Source organism: Typopeltis vanoorti, chromosome 22, assembly GCF_054136105.1.
Source record: "Typopeltis vanoorti isolate ZY-2024b chromosome 22, IOZ_Tvanoo_1.0, whole genome shotgun sequence".
Lineage (NCBI taxonomy): Eukaryota > Metazoa > Arthropoda > Arachnida > Uropygi > Thelyphonidae > Typopeltis > Typopeltis vanoorti.
In genome coordinates this window covers 21993475-22014130 of record NC_143570.1, presented here as the reverse complement: position 1 = coordinate 22014130, position 20656 = coordinate 21993475, and the positions used below count along the sequence as shown (strand labels likewise).

Here is a 20656-nt window from a genome sequence, read left to right as displayed (position 1 = left end):
TTATTAATAATGCAAACTTGATTATGTAACACTATCATAGTATCCTGTATATATTGGGAAACTGATGATGATGATTAACTTTATCCTGGAAACCACATTTAGATAGCATGTCAACAAACCACCTACTGTTTAACTCTGACAAATGTCATTTTTTTCCATCACCATTCTGCAGCTTCTTTTGTGAACTACTGTCTGAAATTATGTTTTTGAATAGATATATGCAAAAAAATTAATATTTACATTAATATTTCTATAAATCTGAATCAAATGGTAATGCTCCTTCTTGACAGAGATAAAAATTTAGATTGGAGTTCCCAGTTCTAATCCGTCATTCTTGGACACCAATGCACAGAATAAATAAGCTCAGTTATCATAAATTAAAGATACCAAGAAATTATAACTTGGTTTAATCCATTATCCATGTGTAAAACTTTGCGCCTGAAGTATCTTTCAGGACTGGGGAAACTCGTGGTAAAGGTGGTATAAGTTCTCATCACTTGCCTCAGTATCTCCCATAATGTAAAGCACATCTTTTTGCAGATATGTATAATGCTATGCATTAAGGAAAGGGTCACTACCCAGACCGGTTTCCCTGCATTAAGTGTGGGGTTACCTCTCCAAAATCTTGTGAGATCCCCAGATCACCTAACAATGAGCGACCCAAAGGATCAAAACACAGCGTTGTTCCCCTCAGTAACAGGCTCACCCTGACATTGAGAAGAACTCTCAGCGTTTGACTCTACCCAGTGGCAGGCTCACCCCACCACCAAGCAGAACAGCTCATATTTCATCTGAGGGATAACAGCAACAGCTGAGCCTCAGTTAGAACTTCATTGGCTACAGGCCATCCATCACCCAAGCTTCCAACCGGTTTCCCTGTATTAAGTGCAGGGTTACCTCTCCAAAAACTCGTGAGATCCTAGATCACCCAATGTTGTTCCTCTCAATAACAGGCTCACCCCGTCACTGAGAATAACTCTCAGCATTTGGCTCTACCCAGTGGCTCACCCCACCACCGAGCAGAACCACTCATATTTCATCTGAGGAGTAAGCCGTGCCTCAGTTAACTTCATGGGCTACAGCATTGCCATCCATTAATACCTGGGTAACAGCAACAGTCGAGCCTCAGTTAGAACTTCATTGGCTACAGCATTGCTATCCAACACCCAAGCTTCCAACCAGTTTTGACCCTTAGGGGTCTCATCAAGTGGAAGCCAGACCCTGAAGTGGTGATAGTGAGGTGGAAGTAATGGAAAAGTCATATTTCCATATACCAGTTGTCAAAGGGTGTCACACCTTATTATTAAAAATACTCTGGATTAGAGATGGATAGTTGTTGAAAGTTTTTCGCTTGGTTATAGTATAAATTAAAGAAACCAAGAAATTACATACTTGGTTTAATTCATTATCCAAATGTAAGCAAACAAAGTTTACGCCTGAAGTATCTTTCAGGACTGGGGAAACTCACAGTAAAGGTGGTATAGGTACCTATACCATGAATGGTGGTATAGGTACCTATACTGCCTTTACCATGATGAAGAGAACTCTTACTGTTGGCAGGCTGTAGCCCATGAAGCTAACTGAGGCACAGCTGTTGCTGTTACCCCTCAGATGAAATATGAGCAGTTCTGCTCGGTGGTGGGGTGAGCCTTCCAACACTAAGAGTTCTCAGTGACAAGTAGAGCCAACGCTGAGAGTTCTCAGTGACGAGTAGAGCCAATGCTGAGAGTTCTTTTCAGTGACGGGATGAGCCTATTACCGAGGAGAGCAATGCTGAATTTTAATCCTGTGGGTGAACTTATACCACCTTTACCACACGTTGCCCCAGTCCTGAAAGATACTTCAGGTGCAAACTTTGTTTGTGTACACTTGGATAATGGATTAAACCAAGTATATAATTTCTTGGTAAACCAAGGAATTATATACTTGGTTTACCAAGTAAATCAAGTATATAAATATATATATATATTAATAAAAAATATATAATTATATAAAATATATAATTATATATTTTTCACCAAGTGAAAAACTTTCAACAAGCTCAGTTATTATTTGTAACAAAAAATTTAAATGCTCACCTGTTAAAAGATGTGTATAATGATGAAGATTATTAAGTCTGAGGCCTTCAAACAGATCTCCCAACTCTTCAGAATTCAGTACTTGTCCCTTCCAATGTTCATAACCTAAATAAGGACATATATTAATTTGATTTTAAAAAAAATTGAAATGCAAGAAAAAAAATTGAAATGATCCTCAGATGTTACTCTTTTTCATTAAGCATGAGGCACCATTAAATAAGCCATATTTCTGTAAATAAAGCCAATCTGATTATGACAGATGACAACTTCAAACTTAATGGAATAAATTAAGAGCAGTTAGCATCAACATAAACATCAAAGGAAGAGAGGTGAAACTAGAATAGAAATTACAATATACATGCCAGCATAATTGGTGTTACTGAGATGTTGAAAAGAAAAACGAGTCAGACACATCTAAATTATACGGTATTATATCTGTGATCATGGAAAGATAGAACTATATACAGTACATAACTCAGTATTCAACATCTAATTATGGAGACAAACATTTAAAAATTTAACAATTTATTTTTGCATATGGTTCCACAGAAGAAAAAACCAGCATGAATCTGAGGCATAAAAAAAAATAGTTTAGGGAAATTTGGAGAAAAGAATAAGACTAATAAGAACAATAAGTATCTGCTGGATACTTATTCTATATACTTATTCAAAGTTTCCTTTGAATAGAGGGGATTTGAAATGGGAAGTGATCGCTTTTTTTTTTTTTTTTTTGTGGAGAAGGGAAAAATACTAAAAATGTGTAATAAAGATTTCAAAAGAATCAACAAACAGATGAATACAAGACCCAACCAAAAAAATAATGGAGAGAAAGTAAGTAGTTTGAAAACAAATACTAAACCTTGGATACCAATGACAAAATCTCAAAATACATTTGTAATTATTCCCAATATCTCCATATTTATTATTGCTCTTCCAAGTCTCCACTGAACTTTGGTAGCGCCTCTGCTACTAATGGCTCATGAAAACAGTTAAGCAAGTTTGAGCGCAGTTAGTAGTTGGAAGGAGTTCAATCGTTCGATGCTGTTGCCACACTCTCCCTCAATGAGTCTTTGGACTCCCTGGAGGTGTCACATAATAATAATATTATAATATATATAGTATATCATATTATATAATAATGATTTACTTTTTTTTTTTTTGCCAGCCTGGTTAGCCTATCTGCTCTTCAGCCAAAAGGCTGCAGGTTTGAATCCCGCCACAGCATGGAAGTTTGTATAGTTCTTTGTGAAAAACTGAAAATCTTGAAAAATTCATACCAGAATTGTAGTATTCAGAAGTACTCAAAAATCTTATAAGTTGTTTTTCACCTTTCTCTTAAAGTCAATCCTATCTCACTCTAAAAGAATGCGCTTCATTGTTATCTCACACTTTATAATACTCAGAATGTCTGGAAGATAATACATTTCTCTTACTAGACATAAGAAATCTGTTTCTTTATGTGTTGAGGGGGTCACATCAAAAGCTGTCTCAACACTTGACAGGAATCACTTTACACACAATTTGTTACCTTCTATAAACTGAAAATTTGCCCTACTATAAAGTAACATTCTCACATTTTAGAGTGACACCCTTATACCTACTTAAAAAAAAATGTTTGTTCAACACTTAGGTAGTTTGATTAACAACCTTCTTTTTTTATTTCATTCTTTCACCACACATCATGAATGTATGGTTTCTGCTATATTCATATCTCCATGGGCAATGTTCACCTGAGCCAGCATCTATAATTCCACAATTCTCCTAAATCCAAATGTCAAACAACAAATTTCTCCATCCATCTTTATTACTTACCTTGAGGAGCTAATTTCTTCAGTCAACATTTCTCAATAATTATGAAGTTATTAAGTAAAAGGTCAAAAATAACTTATAAGCTTTTTGAGCAATTCTTCTGATTACTACAATTCTGGTATGGGTTTTTCAAGATTCAGTTTTTCACAAAGAACTATTATAGTTGAGTACTGCAGCTAGGTTTGAAAATTGACAAGAGATGCATTCATTTTACAAATCAGTAAAGTCCTCTGAGAAGCAAAGAAATACAATGCACTTTTCAAGATGTGTTCACATAAGTTTCCAATAAAATTTCAATCAAGTCATTACAGTTGCTACAAGGAACCACCACATTTTTTTTACTAACTGCAGGTTTGGAGCAGAGCAAACTTGGAATTTCTTTCATTTGACCTAACTGATCATCATTTAGGTCAAATCATCCCCTTCCATTTTATTTACCTAAATACCAAAAAAATAATTAGAACTAAAGAAAATAAATTTTAATTCCATTTTACTTCTGTTTAAAAGAAAAAAAAATCCTCTTATGGTTTTCATTTTGCAGAGCTGCTTTAGTCCTAACTAATGGTGGTCTGTTGGCTAGGAATCCACTCTCCAATCAACAAGTTGCTAGTTTGAATCCCACCATGGCCAGAAATGTTTGCAATTGTCTCAAAGTGAGAGATGAATTTCATCACCTGATGAGAAATACAATTCACTACCTCACTAGTAAGCGAGGTTGTGAATTGTGTGAAGTGGCTTGAATATGTTCTATGTTTGTTCTCTAGATTCTGTAAAAAAAATAAATATAAAAATTATATAAAATTAATGAAACTATTAATTTTTTCTCTAAGTGTGTGTGGTATAAAGTGGGTAGGTGTGTGGGGAGATGGCATTGCCCCCACACACCTGTATCTGTATCATTTGCATCTACTATGGGTCTGAGAAGATTTCAGGTAACCTGTATACTGGAAAGGAATGGAAACTAAAGGAAAACTATCTTATGCAATTAAATTGGCTAGCTTTCCTTAAAATATGGTAGTGATCCAGGAAGTATTAATGACTTGCATTAAGTTTAAAAACAAATGTCATTAAAAACCTCTATCTACAGGAGTTGCAGCTTTGTTCAAACCCCACTTCAAACTGGCTACCTTACTCCGAGGACCAATTTCTTCCTCTCTCGGTTTCCATACAGTTTCTTTGTTCCTATAAGCTGCCCTACCTACAGGCAGAATGATCAGCAACATCTGTTTGGAAGATTATAAATACATCTGTAATCATGACTACAGTCAGTCAGGACACAGACTCAAATGTGAAAAAATCCACAATGCTTCATCATAGTAAGTTCAAATGAGAGAGGCTATTTTTGGAATCTGTAAATGTTCTTAAAAACCATCCATCATCCATTCTTCATCTGTCCAAGATGGGTTGAGCCCCCAGAGGCTTTAGGCAATTTAATGCAACTGGCCTACCATACCTCTACTGTATCCCTCTACAGGTAAGTATATATTTGGAATATTCTAGAGCAGCGATTTTCAACCAGTGTGCTGCGGAACATTGGTGTGTGGCGAGAGGTCTTCAGGTGTGCGCAAGATTTGTGAAAACAAATTAATGTCGAAATAATGTCTGGTTTTCCATCCACACCTGAAGCTCCCTTATTTATATTTTACGAAACTTATGGTTGGTGAATCGGTTTAAAATTGTGTGTTAATTAGCTTTAATCTTTTGATAAGTGTGTTTGCAAATAACTTCATTTAATTCTCTTATTTTTAAGGTAACTGGAAAGAGAGTTCTTTTATTTATTTTTTTTTTTCATTCAGTTAATTTTATTCAATAGTATTCCTTTAACATGGATAAATTTGTAAGAAAAAAACGTATTGTGCCCAGCACATCAGCAGCTGATACTATATCTAGTACCGGTTCTAAAACTAAATTAAAAACTAACATTTGCCATTACGACGAAGATTATGCCATTCGGCTTTATTTCCAGTCAAGATCAGCCATGTCCTACATGCATAGTTTGTGGTGAAAAATTAGCAAACAACGCTATGGTTCCAAGTAAATTAAAAAGACATTTACAATCTAAACATTCTCACTTGAGCGAAAAACTGGCTGAATATTTTAAAAGACTTGTACCGAATAAAACTATTCAAGCAAAAAGATAGACTAAATTTGTAACTGTGTCCAAAAAAGCCCAAGAAGCCAGTTACGCAATCACAGAAATTGTTGCTAAAAAAATGAAATCTCACACAATTGCAGAATCTGTAATTCTGCCAGCATCATGTAAAATTGTTAATATCATGTTTGGCGAGGAATATGAAAAGGGGATTTTAAAACTTCCTATGTCAGATAACACCATTTATTGATGTATTCAGGATTTGGCCAAAGATGTTGAGTTGCAAGTGGTATCTCACATTAAAGAAGCAGATATGTTCGCTATTCAGTTGGACGAATCAACTGATGTAACTAGTAAAGCTCAACTTCTAGCCTTCGGTAGATTTATTTATAAGGAAGATATTATAGAACAGTTTTTATTTTGTCGACCACTCCCGGAAACAACAAAAGACCAAGATATTTTTGATGTTGTTGATAATTACTTTAATTGCCATAACTTGTCTTGGGATTCTTGCATCAGTATTTGCACAGATGGTGCCCACTCGATGTCAGGAAATGTAAAAGGATTTGTTAAAATAAGAATCCTAGAATTATTTTTACACATTGTTTTCTCCACAGAGAAGTACTAGCATCAAAATCATCAGTACCTGAGCTTAAAAAAGTACTAGATGAGACTATCAAAATTATCAATTATATAAAAGCCAAGCCGTTACAATTGAGATTGTTTGCAGCACTATGCTCCTCAATGAAAGCTTCTTACATGCAGTTGTTAATACATACAAAAGTGAGATTGTTATCTCGTGGATGAGTTTTATCAAGATTTTATGAACTAAAAGAGGAAATTCAAATTTTTTTGACAACTCAACAATCTGAGTTATCAGATTTTCTTAGCAACAAGCTTTGGTGCAGTAGGGTTGCATTTCTTGCTGATTTATTTCAATCTTCAAATACACTTAAAAAAAGTATGCAGGGAGATTGTGAAAACACTCTTACTTACACTGACAAAATTAATGCATTCAAGGAAAAACTAATGCTTTGGGAAGAAAGAATCAGAAAAGAAAATGCAGTAAATATGTTTGAACTAATGAAAAATTACAAAGTGAATGAAAATCTAATAGATCTAATTTTACAAACATTAAGATCACTAAATACAAATATTGAAAAATATTTTCACTCACTTGACATATCATCCTTTGAGTGGATAAGAGATCTGTTTATCTTAAGCATGTGTAAATTGGGAAATTTAAAGATTACAGAAGAGGATTATAGAATTAACAAATATAAGAAATGACAGAGATTTAAAACTAAAACATTCAACAATAGATACTACTTCATTTTGGTTATCCTAAGAAGTGAATTTCCCAATATTACCAAGAAAGCAATAGAAGTACTTCTTCCATTCTCCATGTCATATTTGTGTGAATCAAGCTTTTCCACAATGCATATTATTAAGAACAAAAATAGATCGCGGCTGGAAGCCTTGTAAGATGATTTAAGAGTATGCCTATCTAAAATTCGACCTCACACAAAAGACATTCTGAAACAACATCAAGCTCAGATATCTCATTAAAATTAACTGGAAGTATGAAATGTATTATTTAATACATTTAATATTCATTCGGAAAAAATCAATAAAATTTTTTAAAAATAATTTTGAGTATTGTTTTTCTTACTCAAAATGTCAAAAATAGTTTAAATTTTTTTTGGAGCAAAAATGATAAGTAATTACTATTATTAATATCTTGTGTGTATAAATTAATCAAAATTATGCCTATTTTTTGCCAGATCATCAAAAAAATTAAAAGAATATATTTTTAGTGTGCCGCAGAATTTTAATAATTAGTCTAGGTGTGCAATATTATGAAAAAGGGTTGAAAATCACTGTTCTAGAGGATTACAGATGACTACTCTGCAAAGCATGTTTTATATAAAAAAACTAATTTGCAAAAGAATACTGACTTCGGAGCGAAGCTGCAAAGACTGAAATAATGACAAGAAAGCAACAGACAATTCAGATGCCATGCCCAAAGGAGCAGAAAATCACAAACAAGCAAATTAAGGAGCAACCAACCACCAATGGACCACAACCAAGTTATCAATATATCCAGCCACAACGTTAATGAGAGAATTCTCACTTCTCCAAAAAGGCTTAAACTAAGCTATAAAGTTCAGTCCACAAATTAAGACTTCATCTACCACATTGAAAGAGGTCTAATATTCTTCTCCCAATATAGCCAATAAAATATGGACTGAAACATCTGATATATTAAATTATGATAAACAACTTGGTGCAATTTAACCAAAACAGAAAAACTAGCCCTTAAATCTCTTAAGAAATTATAAAGACATTGTTATTACTAAGGCAATGCTAATATCATTATGTCTTGATTGGAGACATAATGACATTAGTTCTAATGTCTTGATTGGAGAGCTTACCTGGAAAAAATAAACCTAAGTATCCAACCACAACACATACAAATTAATTAACTACAATCCCACAAATTGCATCAAGAAAAAAACAAGACTTAAGTCAGTGATTACATGGCCAAGTTGTTTAGTGCATTATGCCTGCACTCCCAGGATGTATGGTCTGCCAAAAATGCACAAAACAAATGCACCACTATGACCAATAGTTGAAGGGATCAACAGCCTAAATTTATCACTTAGCCAAGAAATTAGCAACTACGCAGGGAGTAGTTGCTAATTTCTTTCTTTGTTGTTGAGTATGATATTTTTTTTTATCATACTCAACAACAAAGATTTTATTAGTCAGCTCAGACATAACTACCCTTTTCGCATATGTCCCATTTCCGTCTGATATCATGGCTCTCTTTGCCCATTCACTCCAGGTATTTTGTGTGGAAAAATAAGTTTTACCTGCAAAAAGAAGGCATGGCCACAGGCTCAATCCCCCATAGCTAACTTTTAAATGGAAAACTTGAGCAATGAGCTCTAGATTCAGTAAGCCTAAAGTCCAAAGTTTTGGTCAGGTATTTTTATTATTAGATGATACCTCCAGGGAGTCCAAGGACTCATCAAAGGCAGGAACCAACTCTACAACTCTGTCTCCACCAACTACAATGAACCGCAACTACACCAATGCCATCTACTGTCCACCACTAGTATTTTCACAGACAATCACAAACATCCATTCCCACGGCAGGATTTAAACCCGCAGCCTTTTGGTTGGAGAGTGGATACGCTAACTACTTGGCCAACCAGGCTAGTTAACCACATAACCAGGATATGTGTACGATACATTTGACTTACTGACTTAATCAGGGCGTGAAGGAAAAGAAGAAAGCATATCAAAAGTTTCTGGCAAATAAGTCAATTTGTGCTCTTAGAGAATACAGAGACAAATGTAAGAAAGCTAAACACTGTGTAAAACTAGCTAAACAAAAGTCATGGGAGGACTTTGGCAAGAATATAGAAAATAAATATCAAGAAGGTGGCAAAATATTCTGGAGGTTGTTGAAGAAGCTTAGGAATGGAGGAAAGAGTGCTGTAAAAGGAATTAGAGATGATAAAGGTGAAATGAAAACATGAGAAAAAGATATCCTTGAAGTATGGAGTAATTACTTTGAAAAACTGCTAAATGAAACAAGCAGTGATGAGAGCACAGTGATAAAAAACACTGACCAGGCATGCAGTCAGGAATACATATCCATACTTGAAGTTGAAAAAGCCATCAAAGGCTTGAAATGTGGAAAGGCAGCAGGAGTAGATGATATTCGACCAGAAATGCTGAAGTATGGTGGTATAAGAGTCCTACAGTGGCTGCACTGCATAGTTCAGAAAGCCTGGACAGAGGGACGAATTCCCGATGATTAGAGTAGAGCTCTCATAGTACCCATATATAAAAAGGGAAATAAAACTGAATGTGAGAATTACAGAGGTATTTCCCTACTGAGTGTTCCTGGCAAGATCTATGCAAGTATACTTGAGAAACGATTGAGAAGAATTGTGGAAGAAAAGCTTGGTGAAGAACAAGCTGGATTCAGGCCAAATAGAGGCTGTCAGGATCAGATCTTCACTTTACGACAAATAGTCGAGAAAGCATGGGAATATAACAAAGATCTGTATTTAAGTTTTGTCGATCTGGAAAAGGCATATGACAAGGTGCCAAGAGAGAAGCTATTCAATACGCTGCAGTTATATGGTGTCAATGGGGCATTATATCAAGCAATACTTAGTCTTTATTTGAGTTGTAAGTCAGCAGTTAGAATTGAAGGAAGTACAGGAAGATGGTTTAATGTTAAATCTGGTGTGAGACAAGGATGTACATTATCCCCTCTGTTATTCATTATCTATATGGATCACATTATGAAGGAAAGTGGTATTAAACATGATATCAAAATTGGAGATGTTAATGTCAGCTCTTCGCTTTATGCAGACGATGTTATACTTCTAAATAAATCCGCTACAAGATTCTCTGACTAAATTGAATAACTGTTGTAATAGATATGGTATGAAGGTCAGCAATAAAAAGACAAAGACAATGAAAATAGGCAGAATCATTGAAAATATCAACTGCGTTGTGAACAGAGAACCTGTGGAACAAGTAAAACATTTCAGTTACTTAGGTACATACTTAGGTACAATCTTTAGTGAAGATGGTAAATTAAATATGGAAATAGACAACAGAATCAACAAAGCTGGTATGGTAGGAAGTCAATTGAATAAATTCATATGGAATAAGAGAGAAATTAGTCGGAACACTAAATTAGCTGTATACAAAACAGTGTTCAAACCAGTTTTAACTTATGGATCTGAGAGCTGGGTCAGAAGCAAAACACTTGACCAAAGACTAGAGACCGCAGATATGAGTCCTGAGAAAGATTAGAGGCGTGAACAGATGGCATCAATGGCAATATCATATTAAAAACGAGAATATTAGGAAAGAACTTGATATTTTCAGCATCCAGGAATTCGTTAGCAGAGCTAATCTCAGGTGGTATGGTCACTTAAACAGAATGGGCGAGGAAAGATTAGCAAAACAAGTGTTCTCTGCCAAGTTGGCAGGAAAACGACCCAGAGGAAGACCAAGATATAGGTGGATTGCTAGGGTACAAAGTACCTTAGACGATAGAAATATAAGATCTGGTAATGTTGAAGTCTTGACAAGTAACAGATTGATTTGGAGGAAAATTGCAGATAGGAAGTTAATGATGTAAATTTTTCATGTAGTACAATCATATCCTGTACACCCCTTGAGTATACATGGCAGGAATTTGATGATGATGACTTAATCAGGGCTAGGATCAATGCCCTGCCCACGAGGGCCAGCACAAACCGCAGCTGTAGAGATGACATAAGTTGTGGGGCAGGTTGCCGCTACAGTGAAACCCTTTCTTGTATTGCCTAGTGTTGTTTTCGAACTCATGGTATTTGGTTGAAGCACCATATGCTGTTGTCTCCATATTAAATAACCGGTTGAAAAACAAAGGTTGGGAGACTAGGGTTGAACAGCACTATAGGATTACAGCTGGTATTAGAAAGCCCGATTTAATTGCAAAGAAGGGTGAAAGAGTTTGGGTAATTGATGCACAGATAGTGGGTATTTGGCACCACTTGTTGTTAATCATAGGAACAAGGTCTCATATTATTGGTATCATATAGATCTTGCTCGATAGATTGAAGAGGAGTTTGGGGCAGCTCCTCATTTCACTATTGGTACCACCTCCATTTGTGGTGTATGGTGCAATGAGAGTTACAAAGACTTGAATTCTATAGGCATTACTTTCGCAGACATTAATATCTTGTCGTTTAGAGCTCTGCAGAGCACACTGGTGGCTTCGCATTGTCACCAACAAATGACTTCTAGAATACCTTGTACTGGCATGGGATAGATCTTAATGTATTTTAGCTTCAGCCTTTCTGGCCTGTTGGGGCAAAGACATAAAATCTTAGCTGCATTTCAGTGTGAAGATTTTAAAAATAAAATAAAATATTTGCCATTTGACTCCACAGTCACCAAACACTAAGAGCCACTTGAACAAATACAAACATATCCAATTTATCATCAATACTGAAAATATTAACCATTCATTTTCTAGACATACTTGTCACATCTCCCCTTACTCAAACTGTCTTTCCTTCACAGTCTACCGTAAACCTACACACACAGAGGTCAATGCATACACAAAGATTCATACCACCAACCAACACAAAAACTAGAACAAGATCCTCCACAATAATGCCATGAAAGGTAAAAAAGATCACAAAAATGCCATAGCTAGTCCACACATTAGAGAATATCAAAAAAAAAAATAGAAAGCACACTACATAAATATAATATTAAGACAACTTTCAAACCCCTACAAAATTAAAAAGTTCACTTAGCTCATCAAAAGATCCAGTTCCTTATCTTGGCTGCTCTGGGGTTTACAAAATCATGTGCACCTGCAACTTACCCTACGTAAGGGGAAACAGGGCACACAATTCCAATAAGAAAAGACTAACACAAACTCACATTAAATTCCTTTGCTATGGTAAAACATGACTGTCAGACCATGCACTCTAAGTCTATCACAGAATTAACTGGAAAGATACCTCAAGTCCCTACACTGAACCAAAACCTGGTTTTAAAGAAAATTCAAGGAAGCTTGTGAGGTGCTGATTCATCATCCGAATCTGAACAAGAATGATGGATTCCAAGAATCTGGAAGACACATCTGCAGCCTATATAGCATCCAGAACCTTGATAATGTCAGAACCTGAACATGAAAATACTGAGATAACAGGACTATACATACATTTGATGTAGTTTACTATAGTTTTTTTTTTATCCTCTGTATATTATACTTATTATATAAAAACATTTATTTATTTTAATTTATCCGATCTATTTTTTTTTTCTCACCAAAGGTCAGGCTAGTATTAACAGTTAACAAATCAGTTTGGCAGTGCATAGTAGCTTGTGTCTTGTTCATATACATGTTTTCCTCATGATGATGACCTTCATATAAATCAAAAAATCAGTGTTATTTTCTTATAAATAAACTAATTGCTCCAGAATGTGTTTTTTGCATCCATAAATTCTATACGGGGTGCTTAAGGGTCAAAGCTGTATAACTGAGAGGAGACCTCCACATAGCCTTTAAAGGAATGCGGAGAACCGACCAGGGCTTCTGACCTAATGTCCAATCCTCACCTTCTCGTGGTGCACCCTGTTGGGTATCTACTTTGATACTGAACGAACGAGGATGGGCTGGCAATTTGGGATTTAGCCGACCAAATTGTATTCTTATTGGTTAAACCAAAATAAAAAATGATGGTACAACATGACAAAATTTCATGCCGGCTGGGGCGTCGCCCGGTTAAACAAGGCCCCCGTTGTTTTCGCCAGGGAACCAGGGCGAACAGCGAAAAGTCAGCTACTGGAACAAATCTGAAAACAAACCCCAACTCAACATCACCAGAGTTAAAGATCGGTACTATCAACGTAAGAAGCCTGAATGGCAAAGAAATGGAGCTAGCTGAGGAATTAGATAAGTACCAGATCGACATAATAGGGGTGACTGAAACAAAAAAGACCAAAACTGGTGAGATCTTTCTGAGCAATAAATACAAAATGTTATATTCAGGCAATGACAATCAAGGAAAAGAAGGAGTAGCCATAGTATTCAACACAAAATACGAGGCTAATCTTCTTGAATGGCAGGCAGTCTCAAGTAGAGTAATGTGGGCAAATATGAGAATGGGGAACTGGACAATGAGACTTATTTGTGCCTATGGTCCCACAGAAGGTTCTACTAAGGTAGAAGTGGAGGAATTTTTTGAGGCTTTAGAAAAAGCAACTGACACAATGAAAAAGGAAAAGTTGGTCCTTGTTGGGAATCTAAATAGTAGAGTAGGAAATGATTGTGAGACATACAAAAATATTTTGGGAAAATTTGGAGAAAAGAGCAAAGCTAATAATAATGGCAAATATCTGTTGGATTTCTGCTCAGGACATGGACTGGTTATTACTAACACCATGTTCCAACATAAAAATGTGCACAAATTCACATGGAGAGAAGAGGCAAGGAATAAGAAAAGTCTCATTGACTATGTTATTGTTGATAGTGATGTTTTCTCCCTGGTGCAGGACACCAGAGTGTACAGAGGATTTGAAATTGGAAGTGATCACTATTTAGTCTTGAGCAAGTTAAAATTGAATTTCATACTGAAAAGAATAACATGTAAGAAAGTTTTAAAGCGAATAAAAGTTGAGCAGCTCTCAGATGTGAACTGTAGACTAAAATACAGAAATATTATTGAAAAGAAAATGAAAGAGTTTGAGAACAGGAATCAAACCTTGGAGATTCAGTGGCAAACTCTGAAGGAAACATTGATTGATTCTGCCAGAGAGGCATGTGGTGAGGTTGTGTGCAAAGATAAAAAAATCAGAACTCCCTGGTGGACACAGGAAGTTAAAGAGGCAGTGAAGGAAAAGAAGAAAGCATATCAAAAGTTCCTGGCAAATAAGTCAGCTTTTACTCTTACAGAATACAGAGACAAATGTAAGAAAGCTAAACAGTGTGTAAAACTAGCTAAACAAAAGTCATGGGAGGACTTTGGCAAGAATATAGAAAATAAATATCAAGAAGGTGGCAAAATATTCTGGAGGTTGTTGAAGAAGCTTAGGAATGGAGGAAAGAGTGCTGTAAAAGGAATTAGAGATGATAAAGGTGAAATGAAAACATGAGAAAAAGATATCCTTGAAGTATGGAGTAATTACTTTGAAAAACTGCTAAATGAAACAAGCAGTGATGAGAGCACAGTGATAAAAAACACTGACCAGGCATGCAGTCAGGAATACATATCCATACTTGAAGTTGAAAAAGCCATCAAAGGCTTGAAATGTGGAAAGGCAGCAGGAGTAGATGATATTCGACCAGAAATGCTGAAGTATGGTGGTATAAGAGTCCTACAGTGGCTGCACTGCATAGTTCAGAAAGCCTGGACAGAGGGACGAATTCCCGATGATTGGAGTAGAGCTCTCATAGTACCCATATATAAAAAGGGAAATAAAACTGAATGTGAGAATTACAGAGGTATTTCCCTACTGAGTGTTCCTGGCAAGATCTATGCAAGTATACTTGAGAAACGGTTGAGAAGAATTGTGGAAGAAAAGCTTGGTGAAGAACAAGCTGGATTCAGGCCAAATAGAGGCTGTCAGGATCAGATCTTCACTTTACGACAAATAGTCGAGAAAGCATGGGAATATAACAAAGATCTGTATTTAAGTTTTGTCGATTTGGAAAAGGCATATGACAAGGTGCCAAGAGAGAAGCTATTCAATACGCTGCAGTTATATGGTGTCAATGGGGCATTATATCAAGCAATACTTAGTCTTTATTTGAGTTGTGAGTCAGCAGTTAGAATTGAAGGAAGTACAGGAAGATGGTTTAATGTTAAATCTGGTGTGAGACAAGGATGTACATTATCCCCTCTGTTATTCATTATCTATATGGATCACATTATGAAAGAATGTGGTATTAAACCTGATATCAAAATTGGAGATGTTAATGTCAGCTCTTTGCTTTATGCGGATGATGTTATACTTCTAAATAAATCCGCTACAAGTCTGCAAGATTCTCTGACTAAATTGAATAGCTGTTGTAATAGATATGGTATGAAGGTCAGCAATAAAAAGACAAAGACAATGAAAATAGGCAGAATCATTGAAAATGTCAACTGTGTTGTGAATGGAGAACCTGTGGAACAAGTAAAACATTTCAGCTACTTAGGCACAATTTTTACTGAAGATGGTAAACTAAATATAGAAATAGACAACAGAATCAGCAAAGCTGGTATCGTGGGAAGTCAATTGAATAAATTCATATGGAATAAGAAAGAAATTAGTCGGAACACTAAATTAGCTGTATACAAGACTGTGTTCAAACCAATTTTAACTTATGGATCTGAGAGCTGGGTCAGAAGTAAAACACTTGACCAAAGACTAGAGACCGCAGATATGAGAGTCCTGAGAAAGATTAGAGGCGTGAACAGATGGCATCAATGGCAATATCATATTAAAAATGAGGATATTAGGAAAGAACTTGACATTGTCAGCATCCAGGAATGCGTTAGCAGAGCTAATCTCAGGTGGTATGGTCACTTGAATAGAATGGGAGAGGAAAGATTAGCAAAACAAGTGTTCTCTGCCAAGTTGGCAGGAAAACGAACCAGAGGAAGACCAAGATATAGGTGGATTGATACGGTACAAAGTGCCTTAGACGATAGAAATATAAGATCTGATAATGTTGAAGTCTTGACAAGTAACAGACTGATTTGGAGGAAAATTGTAGATAGGAAGTTAGTAATGATGTAATTTTTTCATGTAGTACTGTCATATCCTGTACACCCCTTGAGGGTACATGGCAGGAATTTGATGATGATGATAAATTCTATACAATGAATTACTAAAGTAACGTTTATGAATGTAGTAAGCTAAAGAAACCCTTGTTCTTATTAATCTCTTCCCTAAAAATATTACTGAAATTGACTTTTCATACTGGCTATTTAAGTTTAAAAAAAAAAAATCTGTTTAAGAATGGGAGCATAAGCTAATTAGTAATATGGATATGTTATGAAAAATTTTATTAACAAAATTTTTGCAAGTATCTTCTCTATGAAATGAATAGAACAAAAGCATAAGTGTATATAGCAGAAAAATCGACAACATAACACTTAGAAGAGCAACAACAATCAATTAATACAAAAGTAAAAAATAGTTTATAAAAACGATAATTAGGATAAGAAGAGTCAAGTACCACTATTTCCCATAAAAGAAATAAAAGTAACTTATCAGACCTTAAGAAAAATATACAAACTAGACAGGACTGTAATTCCACACCCCCTTCCCTATCTTATCCAATTTCTATAAAGCAATAATTATAAACAGAACCCACAAAAAGCATGCCGAAACCTTAAGTCTGGCTAGCATCAGAGGTGATATGTAACCTCAACAAGTATGCCTGCATTAATTTACAAAAAAACTGGAGACGGTTATTTTAAACCACCTTTAACCCAAGTACTTTAAATCCATCCCCAAGAGAATGCCATGACAGGATGTTAATTCTTTCCTCAGATACAATTTTTAATTTTCACAATCTTCTTCTTCAACCTTTTGGTTCTGTCCAAACTGCTGGACGAAAGTCTCCCCCATGATTTTCCAGACCACTCGGTTTTCTACCTCTCCCATCCATCTCACTCCTGCAATTTGATCCAGTTCATCCCTCCACCTTCTTCTCAGTCTTCCTCTTTGTCTTGCTCCAACCATTGGTCTCCACTCTGTTGTTTTTTTAGTCCATCTCCCGTCACTGCATCTAGCAATATGGCCAGTCCATCTCCACTTAGCCTGTTTAATGTAATTTACAATATCCATGAAACCTGTTTGAGATCTTATCCAGGTATTTGTCTTCCTACCTCTTAATGTTATTTTTAGCATACTTCTCTCCATGTGATGTTGTGTTGTTCTCTGCTTTCTGTTTAGGGCCTCTGTTCAAGTCCATGTTTCTCCTCTGAATGTTAGGACAGGTAGTATGCACTGGTCGAATGCGTTCCTTTTTAGACTCATAGCGATGTCACTTCTGAATATGTCTCTCATTTTCTCATAAGCTATCCATCCAAGGTGAATTCTTCATTCAATCTCTTTTCTTTGGCAATCCTCAAAGGATAACAATTGGCCCAAGTATACATATGAAGTAATTGTTCTATTTCATGGTTTTCAACAGTTCTATGGTTTATGTATTTATTCATCATTATTTTTGTTTTTTCTCTATTTATTTTTAATCCAATTACTTTGGCGGCTTCATTTAGCTGATTTAGCCTTTCTTCCAGATCTTCAAGGTTATCTATTAGGACAATATCATCTGCAAATTTCAAACAATGCAGCCTTTCTCCATTTATGTTTATTCCCTTTGTTTCCCAATCAAGGCTTCCTCTAGTGCAGCGGTAAATAATTTGGGAGATATGGTATCGCCTTGCTCGATGCCTTTTTGTATTGGGAACTTTTCACTGTTTTTATATAATTTAATTACAGAAGTTGCATTTTTGTAAATACGTTATAGTGTTTCAATATATGGTTTCTCGGTTCCCTGGGATTCAAGTGCTTTTAGTGTTGCAGATGTTTTAACTGAATCAAATGCTTTTTCATAGTCTATATAAGCCAGACATAATGGTTTATTGTTTTTTTCAATGAGCTGTCTTAATGTGTGAATATGGTCCAAAGTATTGTAATTCTTTCTAAATCCAGCTTGTTCACAGGATTGCATTCCCTCTAGTTTAGATTTTATTCTATTATTTATAATTTTTGTGAAGACTTTATATATGGTGGGGAGTAGGCTTATAGGTCTGTAGTTTTTAATTTCTTCCTTATTGCCTTTTTTAAAAATTAATATTAGAAGTGAATTGTTCAAATTTTTTGGAATTTTTCTCTGTTTTTGGCATTTATTAAAGAGTTTAGTCAGCTGTTTGATGACAGGGCTTCCTCCCAGTTTTAAGAAGTCTACCATAATTCCATCTTCTCCTGGGGCCTTTCCATTCATTTCCCACAGTGCCATTTCCACTTCGCCTTGTAAGATTTCAGGGGTATCTTGTTCTTCCTCACTTGAGTTATCCATAGCTGATTCTTGGATGTCTCGGTCTTTGTCTTCATAGAGTTCAGTATAAAATTCCTGAATTCTTTTGATTATTGCATCTCTATTTTTTTATACGTTCACCATTTTTTCCCCTCTTACAGCAGCTATTTCCTTTGTTCCAATTGATAATGTTCATCTTAGGACCTTCATATTACTATTGTTTTCTATTGTTTCTTTAATTTTCCTAGTATTATACGATATAATTTCATGTAAGTATAGCTTTACAAATTTCCGCATATCCCATTTTATTGTGCCATTCAAATCTCTTCTTTTCTTCATTAGATCTAAGGTTTTAGTCTTAATTTTTCCTCTTTTTAGTGCCTTTTTATATCTCCTATTTCTAGTGCATAATTCAAGATAGATTTTGTTAAGATTTCATTAGCATCATCGATGGTAGTAGCTATGTTTGACATTTTCAGTTCATTTTTGAGTTATTCTCTATAACAGCTTTTATTGTGGTAGAGGTTTTGTAGATTCACTAAATTGGACTTTTTTCTTATGAGCTTATTCCGTTCCCATTTTTTTGCTAATCCATACTTTTGCCCTTACTAGTCTGTGGTCACTTCCTGTATTAAATCTATTAAGCACTTCGGTATTATTTATCATATATCTTCTGTTGGAGAGGATGGAGTCTATTTCTTTCCTTTCTTTTAGGCTTGCACGGTGATCCGAATGCATTTTTGGAAATTATGGAGACAACTACCGTGTTTGAATAAAAACTTTAGTTTAATATTACTAAAATTTTTACAATTCGACGTTTCGACCTTTATGTCAAGGTTATCTTCTGGAGCGTACAAATATACACAAGAAACAGGCTATACTACAATCATACTGGTTCGTTAAAGACACTGACTAACCGCTACCACAATTGTTGGCCTGACCTCTGGTGAAAAAAAAAAAAAAAAAAAAAAATTATTATTTTCAGTTCATTTTTGAGTTATTCTCTATAACAGCTTTTATTGTGGTAGAGGTTTTGTAGATTCACTAAATTGGACTTTTTTCTTATGAGCTTATTCCGTTCCCATTTTTTTGCTAATCCATACTTTTGCCCTTACTAGTCTGTGGTCACTTCCTGTATTAAATCTATTAAGCACTTCGGTATTATTTATCATATATCTTCTGTTGGAGAGGATGGAGTCTATTTCTTTCCTTTCTTTTAGGCTTGCACGGTGATCCGAATGCATTTTTGGAAATTATGGAGACAACTACCGTGTTTGAATAAAAACTTTAGTTTAATATTACTAAAATTTTTACAATTCGACGTTTCGACCTTTATGTCAAGGTTATCTTCTGGAGCGTACAAATATACACAAGAAACAGGCTATACTACAATCATACTGGTTCGTTAAAGACACTGACTAACCGCTACCACAATTGTTGGCCTGACCTCTGGTGAAAAAAAAAAAAAAAAAAAAAAATTATACATCAACGCTAGAGTCCTATTATTTGTGTTGTCTACTATATACATATATTAACATTATTCCAGCCAGTTGGAGTGGAATGGTTTCTAATACTAGCGGATTGGCTAGAGTCCTGACTTATGTTGAATCTTTCATATTAGGTTTGCTGAATGTGTGCCATCCAGATCCTTGGAATTTTCATACCATTTTTATTGTTGATATTTGGGTGGTTTATCAGGATTTCGCAGGATTCTTTAAATTTTCTTTCGTACCATGTTTTTGTGCGGTGTAAGGAGCAGGTGCTTTTCCAGTTGATTTGGTATAAGGTGTTAAGTGCATGGTCTGAGAGGCCTGCTTCACCATAATGGTTATATTTAATGTGTCTAATGTGTTCTTTCTTGCGTATAGGGATTGTCCGTCCTGTTTCACCAATGTACGGTAAATAACATCAAGAATAGCTGAACTATTCTTGATGTTATTTTATTAACAAACAGGACATTGCCCTTGATTGTATTATTTATTAGGAATCCTACACCACCAGTTAAGTTTCTGTCACATTCACAGTAGTAGAGTAGATGTCCATCTTTTAATTGCATGAGAGTTTCTTCTTTCCTTCTTATCTCTGAAAGGCCCACAACATCCCATT

The 20656-nt window shown here is 35.3% G+C and overlaps 1 protein-coding gene across 1 annotated transcript in view; it reads right to left on the bottom strand.

The window, feature by feature from the left end:
* Pdxk (pyridoxal kinase) overlaps nucleotides 1–20656 on the bottom strand; it is a 185010-nt gene that overhangs the window by 145815 nt on the left and 18539 nt on the right. The window contains exon 3 of the mRNA XM_090411801.1: nucleotides 2079–2183. Coding sequence (XP_090267927.1) covers nucleotides 2079–2183 — 105 coding nt within the window. The remainder of the gene's footprint in view (nucleotides 1–2078; nucleotides 2184–20656) is intronic.